Genomic DNA, 19,722 nt, shown 5'->3' on the forward strand with positions numbered 1-19,722 from the left:
TGAGGGCCCCGGTAGGCGGGCAGGGACGGTTTCCAGGGGGTGGGATCCAGTTGTCTGTGGATTCGATGAGGTGATGCCTGGGGAAGCACTTCGTAAACTGTAACGTGGGGAAGAAATGCCAGGTGGTGTCGTTGTGTTTGCTGCCAATCAGGGAGGCTGGCAGAGGGGTGAGGCAGGGACAAACTTGAAAAGAGGCACAGGGTTTTAGTCAGGGGACATTGATGGTCGGGGGGCTGGGAATTCTCCCCTGGGTTTAGCACTAGAATCCCGTGGCCATTACAGGCTTTTGGACAAGGAGTGATGGGCCATGACGTGACATGATCAAAACAGCATTTTGGGAAGGTTGCCCAGGGTGTACCCCCTCTGCTCTCTGGGCCTTCCTCTTCTCTCTCCTCAGGGCTCTTCTGTTGCATGGGGCCAGTGCTGTGGCTCTTGGATCATCATGGATGGTGTGGTTTTTTTATGAACCACAGGATTGCACAGCAGGCAGTAGGACCCCATGTGTTGAGATACCTGCTCCAAGCTGTCCTGTAAGGTGGCAGGCATCAGATGGGGCGATGCCAGACTCCCACATTTGGAACCCAAAACTGTGAGCCCTGGGGGCTGTTTTTATGATCCCGGTGTGTTTTAAGAGACTACATGGTTGATTTTTGCATTTCAGTAATTATCCGGGATAATTGCCCGGCGGCCCAGATTTACTTTTTGGCATCCCTCAACACGATGAATCCTGGGCTCCTCTGGCCCATAAAATCTCCCACCTCCTTTTGGGGAACAATGATTGAGTTTGGATGTGGGGAGGACTAAAAGTGGGTGGACCCACAGAATTTTGAAACTAGAAGGAATCTCGTGTCTGTCTGTCCAGTGTGTGGATTCGGGGACTGTAGAAGCCCAGAGGGTGTGGATGTGACTCCGCCCGGGGCACATCGCAAGTTAGTGGCAAAGTGGGCCCAGAGTCCAGGTCATCAGACTGCCTGACGAGCATCCTTTGCACCAAACCTCCGTGCTTCTTGTCCCTCTTCCTTCTGGTCACCATTCAAACACTGCCTGCTGGGACTGCACCTTCACTGGGCTCTGCTTCCAACTCCTGCTTCTCACACCTTCCAGTACCCGCTGAAGGTAGCAAGGGACAGCCACTTAGAAGATGCAGCCTGTTAGATTTTCGCTTGATCATGTCATTCACCAGTTCCAAAACCCTCATCTCTCCCTGTCCCTACTGCACTGTCACCCCCACCACACACACACGGTAAAGTCAGACCCAGCTTGACTCCTCCCCATTTCCTTTCCCACAGACCGCAGACAGCCTTCCGGGCCTATTTTCTCCGGCTCTGGGAATTGTTCACCTGCTGTTAAGTCAGGCAGGGCTAGGACAGGGCTGAGCAATCAGGGAAGGCTTCCTGCAGGAGATGGAACTGACAAGTCCTTGAAGTGGAGTAGAATCTAGACTGTCTGGAAGGGAGGAGTGAGGTTCAAGGGGAGGAAAGCAAAGGCATAACATTTGCTTTCCAGCCCTGCCAGGCTTCACTAGCTAAACAGGTCCATCTGATAAGCCCAAAGCCCAGGTCCTATACCAATTGCGCCAGTCCTGGGGTTACTGCCCTGAGTCTGTTCTTCTGGCTGGAGAAGCATCTGCAGTGGCACCAGCTCCTCTGTCTTTGGCGAGGCAGAAACTAAGTCCTCCCCATGCTTGGGGCAGGAGGTAGGAAGCCGGTTCCAGGCCGCGAGGGAGCCAGTCACAGGGTTTATGTTAATGCGGGCCCTCCCCCAGCCGGCGCTTAGCCTATTACCCAGGCCCTGCCGACAGCTTAATTACCGCCGCAGCGAGCCTCGGCCTGCCTTCCATGGTTCCCTAAAATAATAAGGATGGCGTCACCGACTTCCCGCGCCATGTGCTCCCACCCGTGCCTTCAGAGCTCTATTGTAGGAAACAAACAAAATCCAGAGACCCAGATGCTTTTTTCTTAGATTTTTTGTTTGTTTGTTTTAAAGTAAGGTGGGACCCTGCCCCTTAGTTAAGATTTTAAAAGATCTTTAAGAGGTATGGAGACCTGAGTCTTAGCTACCACTGAGGCTGCAGAACAGCCTTCTGTTAGCAGAAACACGAAAGCTACGTGGTTGATTCCCCGGTCTTCCACTGGGGACTGTGATTTCCGATCAGAGCAGCGGCGTGGTGTGTGGTGTGGTGGGAGAATCACCCAGCTTGGGGTTCCTGGGCTCTTGGCCAACTCCGGACCTTGCTTCTTCCTCTAGAAAAAGAGAGCTAAACTAGACCAGCATTTTGCAAACTGTGGGTCACATTTTTTAAAAAAATTATTTTTTAACGTAATAGAAAAGAGTAATTGTAACAGCGTAAGTTTTGTTTCAGTGTGTATGCCTATACACACACAAAAACATATGTGTGCTGAGCCAAGGTGTTAATGTATTTTTTACTGTGGGTTGTGGTCAGAAAGCCACTGACCTAGATGATCCTGAAGGCCTTTCTAAGCTTTCTAAATGTCCAGCTTTTCCCCCAGAGCCTGACTTTTCCCTCGTGGAACCCGACTGATTTTGGCAGGTTTTGCCACACTGACTGTTAAGCAGAACTAGAGATTTTAGGGACAGAACCACAAGTGTCTATCACTCCTATCGAGCACCTCTGAGAAGAAGCCCATTTCCCCTCAGCCTCGGTGTCTCAAGCAGTTGGTCTTCGAGCTAGAAATGGGATCTGCAACAGGGGATGGCCCATTTAAAAGCTGACCTATTTAAAACCCATGAGCACCAAAAAAACACGGGGTCAATCTGATTTAAGTCTTCTGTTGGAAGGCTGGGACCTGAAAACTAAATTGGTCAGGGACTGACAAGGTTGAAACCAAAGCTACAAATATTTATTACATTCTTGTTTGGTGAAAGAAAAGAAGATCAGGCTTCGAGTTCAGTGGGAAAAACTAAACAAAACAAGGTGTAGGTATAAAATCCAGCAGGGGGTGTCTTCTGGGCACACCATCTTAGCTCTCCAGAGCGTGGAGAGGCTTCTGTTCCATGAAGAAGCCCTGCGGGCAGCAGGGGTGACTCAGAGCTGCGGACCTGCCTTGATTCCCATTCTTGTGCCTTGACTCAATCCACAGGCCGTGGATTGAGGAATCGGCAGGTGACTTTTTCCAAGCTGGGGATGCTCTAAGTGCATTATTTCATCTAATCCAACCCTAAGTGGTGGGCACTATTGTCATTGGAGGAAGCAAGCTCAGGAGAGGTGAGATGATGAGCTTGCAGTGGGGAATTTGAACTTGAGCCAGGTGCGTCCGACTCCAGAGCCTGCCTTCTGTCCACCTCTCCACATTGCCTCAGGAAGTGCTGGAAAAATAAAGAGCAGTGCCCTCTTGAGCTTCCTTCTCTCTGCTTCTGGCCTTCAGAGGGCTCTGCTTTAGGCCCAAGCTGTCCATTTAAATCAGGGCCAACTTCATGGGCATGTGACCTGTGTGGTCACACAGGCTCCAGGCTTAGAAGGTCCCTCCCTGCTCTTGGGTTTAATGCGCTCCTGTCACTGTCTGGGAATTCTTAACAATTTTTGAGTAAGGGGTCTCCCATTTTCATTTTGCACTGGGCCCTGCAAATTATCTGGCCAGCCCTGGCTTTGCTGTAGTGCATCCCCTTTCTTGGTCTTTCTGGGTCCCTCCTGCCTGTCCTTAGTGTGCCCATCCTCTCAGGGTGGAGCCATGTGAAGCACGCACCCTGTTCCCAGCCTCGGGCCTGCTACCTGGCACACAGTGGACTATAGTTGTTTACCAGGGGTCTGTCTCCTCCTAGCCCGCCACCACACCTCTTGCTGTCAGGGACCCCAGCTGTGGCTCTCCGTCACCTCCGTGTCCCCTCAGCTGCTCAGATGGACAGTGTCACAGGAGCTTGCTGGGTGGAGAGAGGGGTTTCTTACGGGCAAGAGACCTGAGTGCAGACCACTGGGTCGGGTCAAGAGGAGGGTGCACCATTGACCTACCTCCTCTTGGGGCTTATGCTTACCTGGGGGGACACAAAACACACGAGAACACGTTGTTGTTATTGTTTATAATAAGGGAGGGCTTGTTCAACGTGTATCGGACTGGTTGCACCGTGTCACGATGCTTTGTCTCCCTCTGTATGCCCCAGCGCCTAGTGCTGTGGCTGGCACAATAAACAGGAACATTTGTTAAGCAGTTGCTCTGGTGTCCGCTCCCTGCTAGGCTGATTACGGAGAAGGACAGTTCCTGACCTCTAGGAGGATCGGATGCTTAATACACGATTAAATGATTCATGCGGCAGCTGCCCTCGGTGCCCCGGGATGCTCAGAGCTGGGTGCAGAAGGCTTCCTGGGGAGGCGGGCTTAACTAGATCTGCAGGCGAGTGTGAGAGGTGGGCAGGGGGCGATGAGGTTGGAGGGAGTGGGGAGAGGTGGAGAGTGGAGGGCCTCCTTGGGTCAGTTTAGGACCTTGAATTTTTTCCCAGAGGCGGCGGGAAGCCAGGAATGTTTTCTAGGCCAGAGTTTGCACTTTATAGGTTAAACAGATATCATCCTCCCCTTTCTTCGAGGCAGAGCCTGAGACGTCAGGGATCGAGTCAGAGTCATTCAGCCAGCCAGGCCTTGGCCTCTGGGTGGGGGCCTATTCCCAGTAGTCCAGCATTCCCACTGTTACATGGACCCCATTTGGAAGCAGAAGCAGACTTAGAGTGACTTAGATGACCGTGACCAGGACTGCAGTGCCGGCAGTAGAGAGGAATGGTCAAATGTGAGAGATCTGTAAAGACAAGACTTCAAAGTTTTGAAACAAGCAACGGGTTGTTCCTTAGAGTAATAACGTGTTCGTGTTTATCACGGACGGTTCAGCTCCCCTTGGTGAGAAATGACTGCTGTGTCCTTGCTTTGGAGACAAGTTTTTCAGGAAATGCCGGAGCCGCGCAGTCTGATTTCTTGGGAACCTTCAGTGCCTCCCCACTAATATCTCCGGGGGGGATGGGGGGGGGTGGGCGCTGAGTATGAATATGCAGACACTTCTTGGGTGTTAACACTGGAGGAATGAAGCAAAGGATCCTGTGGAGGGTTTTTAGGGTGATTGAAAAGTTCCCGATACAAGCAGAGTAATTCCAGTTTTGGGTTCTGGAGAGAGTAACCGCATTCGGATATTTTTAAACGGCCAGTGGAGTTGGGAGAGAGTCTAAACCCAAAGTACAAATTTTCAGTTTAATTTTAACTTTGCACTTAGCTCACACCCATGGTTTGGCGGGGAGAATGGGCCTCACTTTTTTTTTTTTCTTTTTTAAGCAGAATACACCCTGGATGTAAAAGGGATGTTCTCTTCACATGGAAGGGTTTGCAGCGGCAGCAGCAGCGAGCAGAGATGGGAGGAAGTGGGCTGTAATTGCAGCAGGATTTCAAAGTCAGTTTAAGGAAGGTTGGGGTGGGTTGGACGTTTTGAAACACGTTAGCCTGCCCTGGAGCTGTAAGAAAGCGTGGCCCTGTGTGGAAGCAGGTGGAACAGGGGGTGAATGGAATACCTTCCACAGGTCAGCTCTTGGGCTGGAGTTTTTGTTTTTTCCTGTTTGGTGCATTACAGACACTTCACAGGCTGCTTACTTGCCATCCCCGATGTGACTCATCACCCCACAGAGAGGCAGTGGGTTTCCCCCATGTGGTTTGGCCTCTCTGGTGTAAGCCTCAGCCCACCCCTCCCCTCTTTGATCTCTCCCCAAACTGTGCTGAAACCCCGCCAGGAAGGAAATGCAGAAACCATGGGGATCCCGGAGGCCCCACAGACCTGGAGCAGCCACCTGGCCTTCCAGACACCACAGGCTTTCCCTCCCGAGTGATGGGAAGCAGCCTCTTTCTCCTTGGGGAAGAGCGGGGTCTCAGGCCCCCGGGCCCCCCTCCAGATCCTCCCCCACTGACTGCAGTGTCATTGGAACGGGAGCTGGGTTAAGTTTTGTGCTTTGGTTACCGAGGAAATGTAACCAGGGTGGGGACCACTGGGAGTGGCCCCCACCCGGCTGGTGGAACAGTTAGAAGAGGGGCCAAAGGGGGTTTAGTTGCCATCAGGGTAGCTTGTAGGATCATTTGGGGGTCTGCAAGAGCCTGTGCCCTGCACTTGGGAATAGCAGGGAAACCCTCCTTATCTTGCGGCAACACTGACCATCGGGGTCCATTAAATACCCTCCTGTTCCCATTCCTGGGGCTTTAGGATCTGTGGTTCAGATGTGGCTGTAAAATGGGAGAATACCCCACGAACACCCCGTGGAGCGATTGTGAGGATTAAATGAGACAGTGCCTGTGAAGAGTGTGCCTGCTAAGGGCTCTGGAAAGAGCCCATGATTGTTGTTAATAAAAGCACTAGTAGTGGTGGCTTGCATGTTGTCCCCGAGAGGAATGGCCACCGGTCTGGGCATGGTGCTGGGAGCTGGGGCTGGAACCTTGGGTCCGTCTGTAGGATTCCCAGGCAGCATTGTGCCTCTCCGGGACAGAGGCCGACTTCCAGGACGAATTCCCTTGACTCCACAGCGCTGCCTCCCCCTGTTACTGAGGCCTCCTCCTTGGCTGATGGCCGTATGAGGAGAAGCCCTTGACACATCTAGAAAAACCACATGTCTGAAACCTTTGAGGGTGGACTGGAAACCCTTCTTATATTTGTCTTTCTTTGGTGGAGCTTAAAGAATTCCCAGGGCCTTCCAAGGAAAGGAGTGACTGGAGGAGCCACTCCAGTGGCTGTGTGACCCCAGCAGTAACTGCAAACGAAGGGGAGGTGACTCTCCCTCCCCCAGGAAAGTTGATCTCCCTCCACTGCTCCCCTAAGGCCTGGTTTCCTGGCTCTACACTGATTTCCTGCCCTAGGGCAGAAGGCCTCATGGGATTTATTCCCAGGCACACTTGCAGTGACCTTGAGAAAGGTGGCTTGACCTGGACATCCCCTCCCCTGGGGACTGAGAGAGTGGGAAAGAACTTAACTTCCCCCATCCCAGATCCAAGGGAAAGGTGGGCCCTGGCGCTGGTGCTTGAGCCGAGAGCTTGCTAGCTCTGGGTGAGAGCTGCCTCGCCTGGCTTTGCCCCTCCTGGCAAATTGCTGCTGTCCTAGACTGAGCAGGCTCTCTCTCCACCAGGGGAGAAGAAGGCAGGGCAACTACAGGGTGCTGTGGCCCAGACATGCCCCGAGCTCTCCTGGTCTGACCACTGGCAAGGGTGGACTGAGGAGGGGCACAGCAGCCTGCTGTGGACTCTGCCCCCATGTTGGCCCAGTGATGCCCGAGTAGAGGACCACTGAGACAGACAGCCATCCTGGGCCCTGCAGGGAGCAGCCCTGGACAAGGACTGCTTAGAATAGGCCTGTCTGCTTATCTAGAGGAGGAAAGGCTGCTCCCTGCCTCTCCGCAGGGAGTGACAACGCAGGGCTGCTGTGGAGAAGGGCGGGCCTGTACCGAGTGACCCATGGGTGAGAAATCCGAACCTGTGGGTGGAAGCCCCAGGGAGGCATCATATCCAGGTGACGTCAGTACATGTTTCCTGGAGGCTGCAGGGAGGGGGCACGTGGAGATGCTGTGTCAAGCGCCAGGTGCAGCCAGGAGGGATCACCTTTAAGGTGCCTGCCAGCCCTGGAAGGCCAGGGAGCAGCCCCCTATCAGCTCAGGACAGGAGTGGATAACTCTGGGCATCTGTCTGGAGGGCCAGGCACCCTGGCATCCCTTGCTGACTCCCCTGGGTCATTTCAGGCCTGAGACCTGAGGACTCTTCCTCAGCCTGTCTCCCTACCATCTGCGCTGGAACCTGCAGCCAGGTCTGCCTTTTAACAACACAATGAGACGGTAGCTGTTTATCAGTTCTTTCTGTCTCATTTGAAATGAGGATTTAGGGCCCAAATTTTCAGTAAGAAGAGAAGAGAGGGGAATCTAAGAACTCTAATAGGGCGAAATCACCTCCAGGGAGTTGGGGGGGGGCAGGCAGGACCACAGAGGTGCCTCCAAAGACTAACTTTTGGCCCTTGCCAATCTCAGCACTTCTATATGGGTCCATCCTGGGTTTGTAGATATCCATTCTCTCCTTCCACATCTACTCCCAGGACCCTGAAGAGCAAAGTCTAGAGCCATGATATTCCATATGGTAATTTACATGTGTCTCTTTACACTTATATTGATTAAAACTAAATAAAATTTGGGACTTCCCTGGCGGTCCAGTGGTTAAGACTCTGCGCTTCCACTGGTTTGACCCCTGGTTGGGGAACTAAGATCCCACATGCTGTGTGGTGTGGCCAAAAAAAAAAAAAAAAACTAAATAAAATTTAAAACTTAGTTCCTCAGTCTCACCTCAGCGGCCACATGTGGCTAGTGGCTCTTCTCTTAGATGGGTTTCCATCGTCACAGGAAGTTCTTTTGGTTCTGGTGGACAGCGCTGGTCTAGAGGATGGAGAGTTGGAGGGGTCCCTGGTCTGTGACCCTTACAGTGGGGCCAAGTGGTGAATGCTAGGCCGGATGGGCAGGCTCTGACTGGTGGCAGGGGCAGGTACGAATGCAAGCAGACGGGCACGTCCTGGGACCCGTCCACAGACACATGGAGGTGAAAGGCCCGTGGGGGCTGAGGAGGCGAAGTCGTAGGTGGCTGGCCTCAGTAAGACGGTCAGGCTGGGGCCGTGGTGGGCGCTGGGAGAGGGGCTCTGATGGAATGGCAAGGCCCAGAGGTTGCCAACAGTGTTAACGGCTGGTGCAGTGGAGAGCTGGGAGCTGAGGTGTGGCGGTAGGGTTGGAACGAGACACCGCCCCCAACCTTGGCGACATCAGCAGGGCTTATTGGGTTTGTCTTCTCCGGTCCAGCCGAGGCTCCTGTCCAGAGGGGCCCCCTGGTTCTGCAGCTCCGTTCACCGCAGCGCCCCCCGCGATCCCCCCAGCATTGGTAAAGGCAGAGAGGTCAGGGTGGGCGCTGGTGCTGCGATGCTTCCTGGCCTGCCTCCCGTCCTCCCCCTACCCCGGCCTCAGCCCCGATTCCTCGCCCAGTTGGTTCACGCCCTCCTTCCCTTTCCAGGTGAAAGAGCTTGTCCTGGACAACTGTCGGTCAAATGAAGGCAAAATCGAAGGCCTCACAGATGAATTTGAAGAACTGGAGTTCTTGAGTACAATCAACGTAGGCCTCACCTCAGTCGCAAACTTACCAAAGTTAAACAAACTTAAGAAGGTAAATAGAGCGGAGGAGCGTGTGTGCTTGGGAGGCCGGGCTGGGGAGGAGGAAGGGGTCATTTTTCCACATTGAGGGAGCGTAACTGACGGGGAGGCCAGGTGCGAGCCCCAGCACGCCTGCCAGTTCCCGAGCCAACTCCCTTCCTGGCCTGTCGAAGGGGAGCCGGCCGCCTGAGCCCTGAGCCTTCATTTTAAAAGCCGTTTCTGCTTTTTCTCTCCCTGCCTGTTTAGCTTGAACTAAGCGATAACAGAATCTCAGGGGGCCTGGAAGTATTGGCAGAAAAGTGTCCGAACCTCACGCATCTAAATTTAAGTGGCAACAAAATTAAAGACCTCAGCACAATAGAGCCACTGGTGAGTCACTGGGGTCCTCCCCTCTCCACTGGGGTGGGAGGGATTACTACTTTTGCATTGGTATAACATGCTTTTTTGTTTTTACTCTAATTGTGTGCCATGAGATAGAGTCGGGGCTCCTACTTCTGCTTCGTCTGTAGAGAAACTGAGGCCTAGAGAAGTTAAAGAGCTTGACCAGGGTCGCACAGTTAGAATGGGCATCAGGGTGAAGGATGCTGTAGGACCCAGGTCTCAATTTCTGGTCTAGTGCTTTTCCTCTTACAGTTTCTGCTCAGCTTTGGAAACCTGAGCTGTCATTTCTTTAGGCTTAGAGCATGGCTTGTGCCCTTCACTGGGGAGAGAGGAGCCATCCAGGAATTCAGCTGACCCTGGAAGTGGTCACCTGCTTTCTCCTTGGGTCACTGGCCAGAGGCTAGCACCTCTGAACCGTGGGAGGTGGGTCGGTCCTGACACAGGCCCCCTGGGATGACAGAGAGCTGTGTGGCACGGGAACCCCATGCAGGCCTTCCTCTGTGGGGCGTAGAGAAGAGGGACCCTGGTCACCAGTCCTGGGTGTGGTGGTGACCAGGGACTCAGAGATCTGGGCCGCATTTCCTCCTCTGCTGGTCCACATAGAGCTGAGCACACCCCAAACTTCACGATTCACTAGCCAGAAAGGGGCAGGTCATGGTTAGAATAACAGTTTCTACATTACCCAGATCTGAATGACTGTATTCCCTTGACTTCAGGGAAGTCAACTGTAAGATGCATCACTGATTAATGATAGCTTTTTTGAAATGTAGAAATAACTACCGCATTAACACTTATTGTAAATATATACATAAGAATTACTTCATAAGCCATGCATCTTAGAATCAGGGAAAGGCCATGAGGATATTTGGCCAAGTTTGCCACATTCCCCTGTTCTGGGTATATAGAGTGGCAGTTGGGGCATCTCTCAGTTTGTGTTCTTGTCCAAAAAGCATTCCTTGCCCTTCATGGATGCTTGAAGGGCAGGTTGATGGGCCAGCGTGGCAGAACGGGAAGCTGGCATTTCTCCTCCCAACTCAGACTTTACCTGCTCATCTGTGGCATGGGGTCAACTACTAGACTATGCTTCCCATAGAACTTTCTTTCAGGTCTTCCACCAATTTCCTTGGGGAAAGCAAAACTATTTTGATCTACCTGGAAGCCTTGATTTCATAATTTCATTATAAAAGGAAAAGATCTTTGAAGTTCTGTATATGTGTGTTTTGGTTGTGATATGCGTACCATTATAGATCAGACACACACACACACACACACACACACACACACACCCTATTCCCTTGCCCAGACCACACATGGTTTTGTAGCTTCTTCCCTGATTATCAGTGTGATTAATGTGTTTTACTCACTTCTGAGGGTGGGGAAACTGCCTTTGGTTGAGGGATGCTGGCCTCACCCACCCGGTCCGCAGCTCGGACTCCTTCCCTGCCCTTGACCCTCTGCTGAGAATGACCGGGTCTCAGTCACGAAATCTCAAGAGAGCAGCCTCGTTCCTGACATTGACCCTGAGGGACAGTAGCTTTAATCACCAGTTACGCCTGGCCCCACTGGAATAGGGACTTGGCCCGGGGCGGGGTACCTGCGCCTTGGAGACGTGTGAGGTAGGAAGTCAGGAGGCAGCTGTTTCTTGCTAGATGTATGACCCTTTTGCTTCCTGGGCCTCAGATTCCAGCCACCAAGTGGGTATAATATGGGCCTAGAACCCATCGATATATAAAGCTTTGATAAAGCAAATTGTGGACAAAATCTGGATGCTTCATTGGTTTTTCTCTTGTCCTTTTTGACAGGCAAAGAGTAAGAGCACAGGTCTGAAGTTGGGCTGCCTGATCAAATCCCAATTCTCTGCCCTCTACTTCCTTGTCTGTGAAATGAACTAATAATTATTTCCGCCCTATCGGGGTCATGAGGATAAATTGAGTTAATCCATAAAGTGCTATATTAATTGCCATTATTATTATTATTCATAGAAGGAGGTAGTTTGTTAGTTCCTGAGGCCTTTTCAGTTCCTCTCTGGCTCCTTACTCACAGGGGCAGGCAGCAAAGCTCTTGGCTCACGCACCAAGAGAGCCCCGGGTTAATTTCAGGTGCGTCACTGTTACGGCAAGAGCTGTAATTGCAGAATAAAAGTGTTGGCATCGGATGAGGCTTCGAAGATCCTCAAGTCCAACTTCCCATCTTCCACGTGAATGAACACGAGGCCCCCCAGCCAGGGCTGACGCGGCCGAACAGAACCAAACCAGAGTGCGCTCCTCACCTGTGAGCCTGGAGCTCTGCACGCCGTCTCACGTCACCCCCATCTGTCTCCCCACCCCGCCTCCCATGCCACTCACTGTCAACTTTGTTGTTTGCTTGCAGAAAAAGTTAGAAAACCTCAAGAGCTTAGACCTTTTCAATTGCGAGGTGACCAACCTGAACGACTACCGAGAAAACGTGTTCAAGCTCCTTCCTCAGCTCACGTATCTCGATGGCTACGATCGGGACGACAAGGAGGCCCCCGACTCGGATGCCGAGGGCTACGTGGAGGGCCTGGAGGATGACGAGGAGGATGAGGATGGTGGGTGGCGCCAGGGAGAGGCCAGGCCAGGCTTTATGGGGGGCGGGCTGGGTGTCAGGGGGCCCCCACCGGCCCCCGAGGGCTACCAACCTCTTTCTAGAGCTGTGGAGGGGAGTGGGCTGTCTGCTCTGTTTACTGTTGTCCCTGGTCTGTCTCATTGATTGACGCCCCTAAAATAACAGGGCCTGAGCCCCAGAGAAACATCCTGAGGTTCTCCAACTGCATAATAACTTCTTAAAAACCATCTGAGTCTTCCTTCAATTTTTTAACCTTTTCCAAAGTCCCCCTGAAAATGAGATCCTACAGTGTCTCTCTATAGTGTGGTGCTGGACTCAGATACTCTTCCAGGGAGGGGATGAGCGGATGGAGGAAGGTGGGGTGTGGCCTGAGGGTCCCCTATCTCCATCTAGGGTCTGGTATTGGAGATGAGGTCACAGCTGGAGAGGTCGTGGGGCCCCCAGGTGACTGCCGCCCACAGGACCACATGGTAGGACCTGGGGGGTGAGGACTCAGGAGCCCCAGGGGCCCAGGAAGCAGAGGAGGCTGCAGGCAGCACGTTGGGCTCCCTGGTGGTGCCGTGAGCAGTCAGGGACCACAGGAAGGAAAGAAGGAAAAGGAAGGAGAGCCTCGTATTTCCTTCCCACGCTGCCAGCTCAGTGCGGCTTCCCTGCAGGTCTTTGTGGCCAGAGTAAAGTTGAGGGTTGAGACCTTGCCTGAATAATTCAGACGTTAAGAGTGCTTTTCCCTTGTTAGGTGGGAGTATTTTACAAGGGATTCAGACACCCTGTTTGCCTTAGTTTGTTCCATCTTCTGATGGGACAGAAAGGTCCCAGGACTGGAGCCCTGAGACCAGGCTTCTAGGCCCAGATCTGCAGCTAACTCCAGGTGTGACCTTGAACAACTCACTTCTCCCCCTCTGGGACTCAGTTTCCTCACCTTTAGAGCAGCGAGTTTGGCTAGATGCTCTTTGTGAATGAATTGACTTCTCAGCTGTCCCAGGCCCTGTAACTTGGTTCTCTAATCTGGCATTTTCTCTCCCATCTCAGCCTCCACGAGAGGTCTTTTGTTTTCATACTTGGGAGGAGGGCTTACCTTTGGGATCATTTTAAGATGCTTATCTTTTGGGTTACTTTAGGATGCGTTCAGTCACATTAGAGCATCCAGGCTGTGGGCCTGGATGGGCGTGGGAGAGTCGTGGGCCCCACACAGGACCGCACCTCTGGTGCCAGGCCCTGGGCCTGTGCTGTGGGAGGGTAGGGCCAGCTCACCACCAGTTTGTTCTTGTTCCCATTCCCACTGCACAGAGGAAGAGTACGATGAAGATGCTCAGGTAGTGGAAGATGAGGAGGACGAGGAGGAGGAGGAGGAAGGTGAAGAGGAGGATGTGAGTGGAGAGGAAGAGGTAAGAGGTTGGGCTGGGCAGGGAACTGTCTCTCGGAGCCCCCCTTACTTGCTCTGCTGCCTCTGAGTCAGTCCCACTAACTGCCTCAGTGATCCGCCTCGGCAGCCAGGAGCCGATTGGGAATTGAATCCACTTCAGGGCCTGTTACTGGGTTGGTTTGGGAGAGGCAAGCCTTGCAGCTGGCCCTGGAAAAGAAAGAGGGAGGGGATTCATCTGCTGGGGCAAGCCTGGCACTTGTTTCCACATGAAAATTAGTTCTTGTAGAATCCACATCCCCTTTTTCTACCTTTTTGCATTAGTATGTTAATTCAGATATTCAGTGAGCACTTACAGTGTGCTAGGGAAAATGAAAGACTGCCTTGAACTGGTGGGTAATAGGATAAGACACTTCTGGATTCCACATCAGAGGGTGACAGGGGTCCCCTGTACACAGCGGATAGTGCCATTATCCAAACACACTGGCTGGCATCATTTTTTAACAAGGTCTGGGATGTGTCTGTGACGGGGTGGATCCCAGCTTCTACCACTTGCTAGCTGTGTGTCCCTGGACAAGTTCCTTGACCTTTTGAGCCTATTTCTTCATCTGTACAATAGGTGTCATTTTACAGCTGGGTTGTAAATAGGGATCAACTCACTGGCTTAAGAGGATAAAATAATTTGTGAGTAAAATGTTTAAGGACAGGGAGTGTTTGACCACTTACTATTTTAGGCTTTCACACCCTTCTCCAAGGTCCTGGCTCTGTGTGCTGGGTTTTGTGTTTGGATGTTCTGAGTCTTTCTATAGCAGAGTCATTTTCCCTAGCTTTTCAGATTTCTAAATCAACTCTTGCTGATTGCAAAACTTAGACCAAGAGAGGTTTAAAATGATGACAGCATGGACAAGGTGCCTGCCTTCTCCCCCAGTTTCCTGTCTGTCTCCATCAAGGGCACGGATACCTGTCTGCCACACAGACCTGCTCAGGCGGGATCTCCCAGCCAGCCCCCCACAAGCTGGGGAGAGGCAGGTTGGGGTTAGTGAGAAAGCTGGTGAGATAGTCTTGGTTCCCGTCAAGTTGTGCTGCTGGGTGTCTCTTCTCCCCAGGTGTAGGCTGCTAGGCTCACCTCTGAAGAATATTGTGTATTTTAAAAATAGAGACCTAGCAAAATAGGCGCCCCTAGGACAGGGCAATAAGTCATGTTGGCTAATGGATTTTTCGTCTTGCTCTTCCTGTCAGGAGCCGCCAACATGTAGAGGTTGTTTTTGGTTTGGGGTTGTTTTGTTGTTGTTGTTGTTGTTTTTGGTAATCTCATTGACTATCTGCAAATTTCCAGCTTCCAGTAAAGGAGAGCTCGCGCGCACACACACACACAATCTTAGCAAACAGACTGATTAAGGAACTATTTGGTGACATTATAAAAGGATATTTCCCTTGACAAAAAGAAGTCTATTGCCGAGTTCTTATTAAACAATGGGCTGCCTGGTGCTTTAGGAACAGTGTTCATGCAGAGATTCAACTAGCCTGGATCTACAGGAGCAGCATGAAGCGTGGTCCTGTGTTGAGGGTGAATTCACACCCCTTGCTGAATCTCACGGAGCTGGGAGTGATGTCCTGGGCAGGGGGTGAGAATTGTATTTTTCCTCCCTCCAAGTGACCCAAGTTTGCAAGACGGTGAAGGGGCTGCACTCACCCACAGACGGGGGTCTGGACTGGGGTCTTCTCTTGAAGCCAAAACTAGAGTGAGGACAGATGAAAGCTCGGCCTACTTCACACGATGGAGAGTCGGCTGGGAAACTTGTTCCCCTAGGAGGGCACACTGCGGAGCTGCCTGAGTTATAGGGACTTCAGGTCAGGAATTCTTAACAGGGGGGTAGAATTCACCCCCCTCTGCCGACATTGTTTGCAGATATTGTGTGTAATGTGGGTATTTTCTAGGGAAGGGGTTCAAAACTTTCTACAGATTCTTAAAGGGGGTCCTTGATACAAAACAACCTCTGCTTTAGGTTCACCAGAGCGAAGCAGGTCCGTGGGAGCTCTGAGGGGCTGGGGGCGGCCCCCACCTTTCTGTGCTCGGTGTCAGGGCAAGTGGCATCCTCCACGTGTCCCACGGTCGGGGCGTTCCTAATGTCCGGTGTCCATCTTCTCTCCTAGGAGGATGAGGAGGGTTATAACGACGGGGAAGTAGACGATGAGGAAGATGAAGAGGAGCTTGGTGGTACGGCATCGTTTTTACTCCGCGGGTAGCAGGCTGGCCCCCTCAGTTGACAGTAGATGGCCTGGGTCCTGAGGACCTGGCCTCGGTTTGCCAGGGTTGGTAAAGCGTCCTAGACGTACGGTCCCCTGCTTTCCCAGCAGGGGGGGTTGAATAGGAGGCGAGATCCATGTTTAATCTGAATGCCTTTTCCTTACTCTTCCAGAAGAAGAAAGGGGTCAGAAGCGAAAACGAGAACCTGAAGATGAGGGAGAAGACGATGACTAAGTGGAATAACCTATTTTGAAAAATTCCTATTGTGATTTGACTGTTTTTACCCGTACCCCCCCCAAATCCCGCTCCCCGAAACTTATTTTTTTCTGATTGTAACGTTGCTGTGGGAACGAGAGGGGAAAAGTGTACTGGGGGTTGTGGGGGGAGGGAGGGGGGAGGGGGTGGAATAAAATACTATTTTTACTGCCACTCTTTATTTTTTTCCCCTACTTTTTCTTTGTGTCTGTTTTGTCCCTGATAAATTTGCTATAGCTGAGTACACACAAGTGAACGTTTGTTCCTTACCCTCAAAGAGGACGGTTTGGAGATCTCTGACGTTTCCTGGTATTTCCCGAGTCTCTCTCTTGAGTTGGTTGGAAGGCCATGGCTGGCCTCAGTTTGGTTTCTCAGAGCCCAGGAGGGGCTGAGCACCAGCCGCATCTTACCTCTTGTTCTGGTTCCTGTGATTTCCGCATTTCTTGGACCTGCTAGAGGCAGCCAGCGCCCTGGTTTGTAAATAGCAACCTAAAGGCGTATTTTGGCACTGGTCGGGGGATCTTCCTCGTCCCCCGTCCCCTTTCCCTCTTCACAGATGGTGGTGGGCTTCGCTGTCCGAAGAAGACTCTGATGTCACTCTTGTGATGAGCCAGAGAGCTGAGAACAGCAGGCTTCTGAGTTGTTTGTTAGGAGTAAAATGGATCTGGTAATTCTAATTAAAAGAGAAGAAGCAAACCCTCAAACTTCAACCTCTTTCAAAGATTAAAAACAAAACTGTCCTATCTTGTTCTGTAAAATATTAGAACACTTTGTTTTACAAAATGACAAGAGAATTCTTCTACGTGTCCTTCTGTGCTTAGACCATTTTTACAAACCTAAGCACAGGAGACGCTGCTGCATGTCGGCTGGGTTTTTTTTTCATACACCCGAGCACGGAAAAACTAACGCAAAATTGTATTTTCTTACCTAGTGGAAATCTGAAATGACTGCAAATTCCTAGCGAATGTACAGGTTTGCTTTCCTGTCCCTCTTCTGGATTGCTTTTGAAGTGACGTGTGATTCCTTAGCCCGTGTTTCATCTGTATAAAAGAACATCTGCACCGGTTTTCCTCCCCCTCAGAAGAGCCAAACTTTGAGTTTTATGTCTGTTTGTCATTGATAAATTTCAATAAATCTTTTTATACAATTTTTTTGGGGGTGGCTTCTTTGAGTCCAACAGGTCATTGATCTAGGATGAATTCCAGATAACCTGCTAACTGATGGGGGTGCAGGGGGGAGCTTCACATTGGTTACCTGATAAAATCATTTTTCTTACAGGATATATAACCTGATATACTAAGTTTGGATACTTTGGGTCTCAACTTGAGACTCGGTGGTGTGCTATCTTCATTAAAAACTTCATTTGGGCAGGGAAGTGGGGGTGGGTATGTACAGAGAGAAAGATATAAAAAGTTACTAAAAAACACTCACCAGAAAGGCCAGCCTTGAGACCTTACTTTGACTATCTTTCATCGTTTTGTTGTTCAGACTGTAAAAAGAATACAGGAAAACCTGAGGAATATACAAATTTGTTCCTTTTTCACTTAATGTTAATTATAATTTCTCTACCTCTAAAGAGTCTTTAAAAGCATGTATCTGAAATGGCTATGTAGTAGTCCATTAACTATTCTGATTTGCTTAATTCTAACCAAACGGTTAAGATGTTTGGGTTATTTCTAACTTACCACTAGGCATTCTGTTATACTTTGCAGAGTCATTACGCCAAAAGGTGACATTTATAAGGCTCATGTGCAAGGTTCCATGTTTTCCAGAAGGGTTATACCAATGTACTGTGGTAATTTATACACATATATTCATTCTCAGCCGTATGGCCTTGAACCCGACAGCAAGCCCTAGATCCTGTGTAATTCCAGCAGAATGAGGTGTTCTCAGGAGAGACTGACCCACCCCACCCTCTGGGTGGTACCCTGACACCTACTGCCCTCTTGCTTGGAGCAGACAGACATCCTCTGGCTCCAGGTGTAGGCTTGGGAGGTGGCCTTGAGGCCAGGTCCTATGCTGGCATAGGCATCGGGACTATGAGGATGAACTGGCCAGGCGTGCTCTGTCCCTCCCAGAGCTGGTGAAGGAACGTGGGAGTGGAGTGAAATCCAGAGGCACTCAAGCCTGGACTCAGGTTTTCTGGCCCTGACTCTCTCCATGGGGACTTTAAGGATTGGTTAACTTCACATAGATATGGAAATAAATGCTATAAAATGTAAGGTAAAATGAATGATGATGGATGGGTTAATGCTCATGGGACCAAGGGAGGAAAACCCTATGTCAGTCATATCAAGCAGTTACATCAGCACCTGAGATACGGTCTTGTGCCCATTTTACTGATGAGGAAAACTGAGGTCCAGTGACTTGGAGGTAAGAAGAGGGGGAGGCAGGGTTAAACCTGTTTGGGCTATTTCCATTTCATCAAACTTAGTCATGAATGGCAAGGAGGAAGAGGAAGCTCATCCAGAGGGGGAGAGGCAGTAAGAGCTGACCTTTATTGAGTTCTTGTTGTGTGCCGGGTACCGTGCTTTACGTGCAGCATCTCATTCATTTGAGATGAATCCTCACAACCACCTTAGGTGGATGCCATTGCCCTTGCTATACAGGTGGCTCAGAATGTGATTTGCCCAAGGTCCTGCAGCCAGAAAAGAGCAGCATCAGGAATAAACTAGGGGTGTGTGGTTCCAGCATCAGCCCTCTTGCCTTCCACTAGAGTGCCTCCCGTCGACTCCTCCCCCAGCTGCAACCACCTGTGTGGGCCAGCTGTGTTGAAGCAGTTCCTCACCCCCTGCCCAGCACAGCCCTGGTGACAGGTTTCCCCACCGGGTCTAGCGAATGCCACAGGACGGACCCCTGAAATGGAAGGGCCCTTAGAAACCACCTAGTCATCAACCAGCCCTCTCATTTGATGAAAGAGGAAACCAAAACCCAGGGGGCGTAAGTGATGTGCCCAAGGTCACACTGCAAGGCAGTGCCAGAGCCCAGCTGGAGTCCAGGACTCCCATTCCTGGGCTTCTGAAGCACCACATCTCTCGCAGCTGCACCGTGCGGTTGCAGGGAAGCCAGCTGTCGTGAGATGCAGAAGGTACACAGTGTAGTGTCTTCCAGAACACAGCCAAGCCTTGGGGGGACAGGAGGTAGTGATTGCATGGCACATCTCCGTTTCATGTGGCTTTGAGTGCAGCCTATGTTTTTAAATATTCACAGTGGGTTTGCCTTCCCAGTAGTGTCTGAGATTGATCATCCCTGAAAAGGGTGTGCATTTCTTGGCAATGTGATGATTCTTGATCATGAGCTCCTACTCTGTGTCATGTGCTATATCCATTGCCTCCCTCAGTCCTCATACAGATGTCATAGATGTAACCAAGGCTCAGAGAGGTGAGAGAACTAGCCTCAAACCTATGTCTTTCTGATGCAAGAGACCTTGTTCTCATCCACTGTGTTGAAAGAACCAGGCAGATGAGGGAAGAGGGGATGAGCAATTCAGTTTGTCTCATTTGCTGACTTGGAAAGGCTGTTTTTATCCTGATTCAGAAACTCATTGTTCTTGGTTGGAAGGATTCCCAGTGGGTCCCTAATAAAGCGGCTTTGGACAATGGCTGCCCTGAGCCCCCGGACCAGCCCTTGGACAGGCCCCTGTGGCCGGCTGGACCCAGGGGTGAGCGGGGCCAAGGAGAGGGCTGGAGCTGGTAGGACAGATGAGGGCAGGTCTGAGGCTGAATCGGCCTGACTGAGGCCCTCAAGATAGCCA

The 19,722-nt window shown here is 51.2% G+C and overlaps 1 protein-coding gene across 1 annotated transcript in view; it reads left to right on the plus strand.

Annotated features, from left to right (window-relative positions):
* The window catches only part of ANP32A (acidic nuclear phosphoprotein 32 family member A), a 39,253-nt gene extending 22,136 nt beyond the window's left edge, over positions 1-17,117 (plus strand). Inside the window, exons 2-7 of the mRNA XM_059912906.1 lie at positions 9,002-9,151; positions 9,385-9,507; positions 11,890-12,088; positions 13,393-13,490; positions 15,620-15,683; positions 15,886-17,117. Coding sequence (XP_059768889.1) covers positions 9,002-9,151; positions 9,385-9,507; positions 11,890-12,088; positions 13,393-13,490; positions 15,620-15,683; positions 15,886-15,947 — 696 coding nt within the window. The 3' untranslated portion in view covers positions 15,948-17,117. The remainder of the gene's footprint in view (positions 1-9,001; positions 9,152-9,384; positions 9,508-11,889; positions 12,089-13,392; positions 13,491-15,619; positions 15,684-15,885) is intronic.
* Positions 17,118-19,722: the final 2,605 nt, after the last annotated feature.

The sequence above is a fragment of the Balaenoptera ricei genome, chromosome 2, assembly GCF_028023285.1.
Source record: "Balaenoptera ricei isolate mBalRic1 chromosome 2, mBalRic1.hap2, whole genome shotgun sequence".
In the NCBI taxonomy this organism is placed as follows: Eukaryota; Metazoa; Chordata; class Mammalia; order Artiodactyla; family Balaenopteridae; genus Balaenoptera; species Balaenoptera ricei.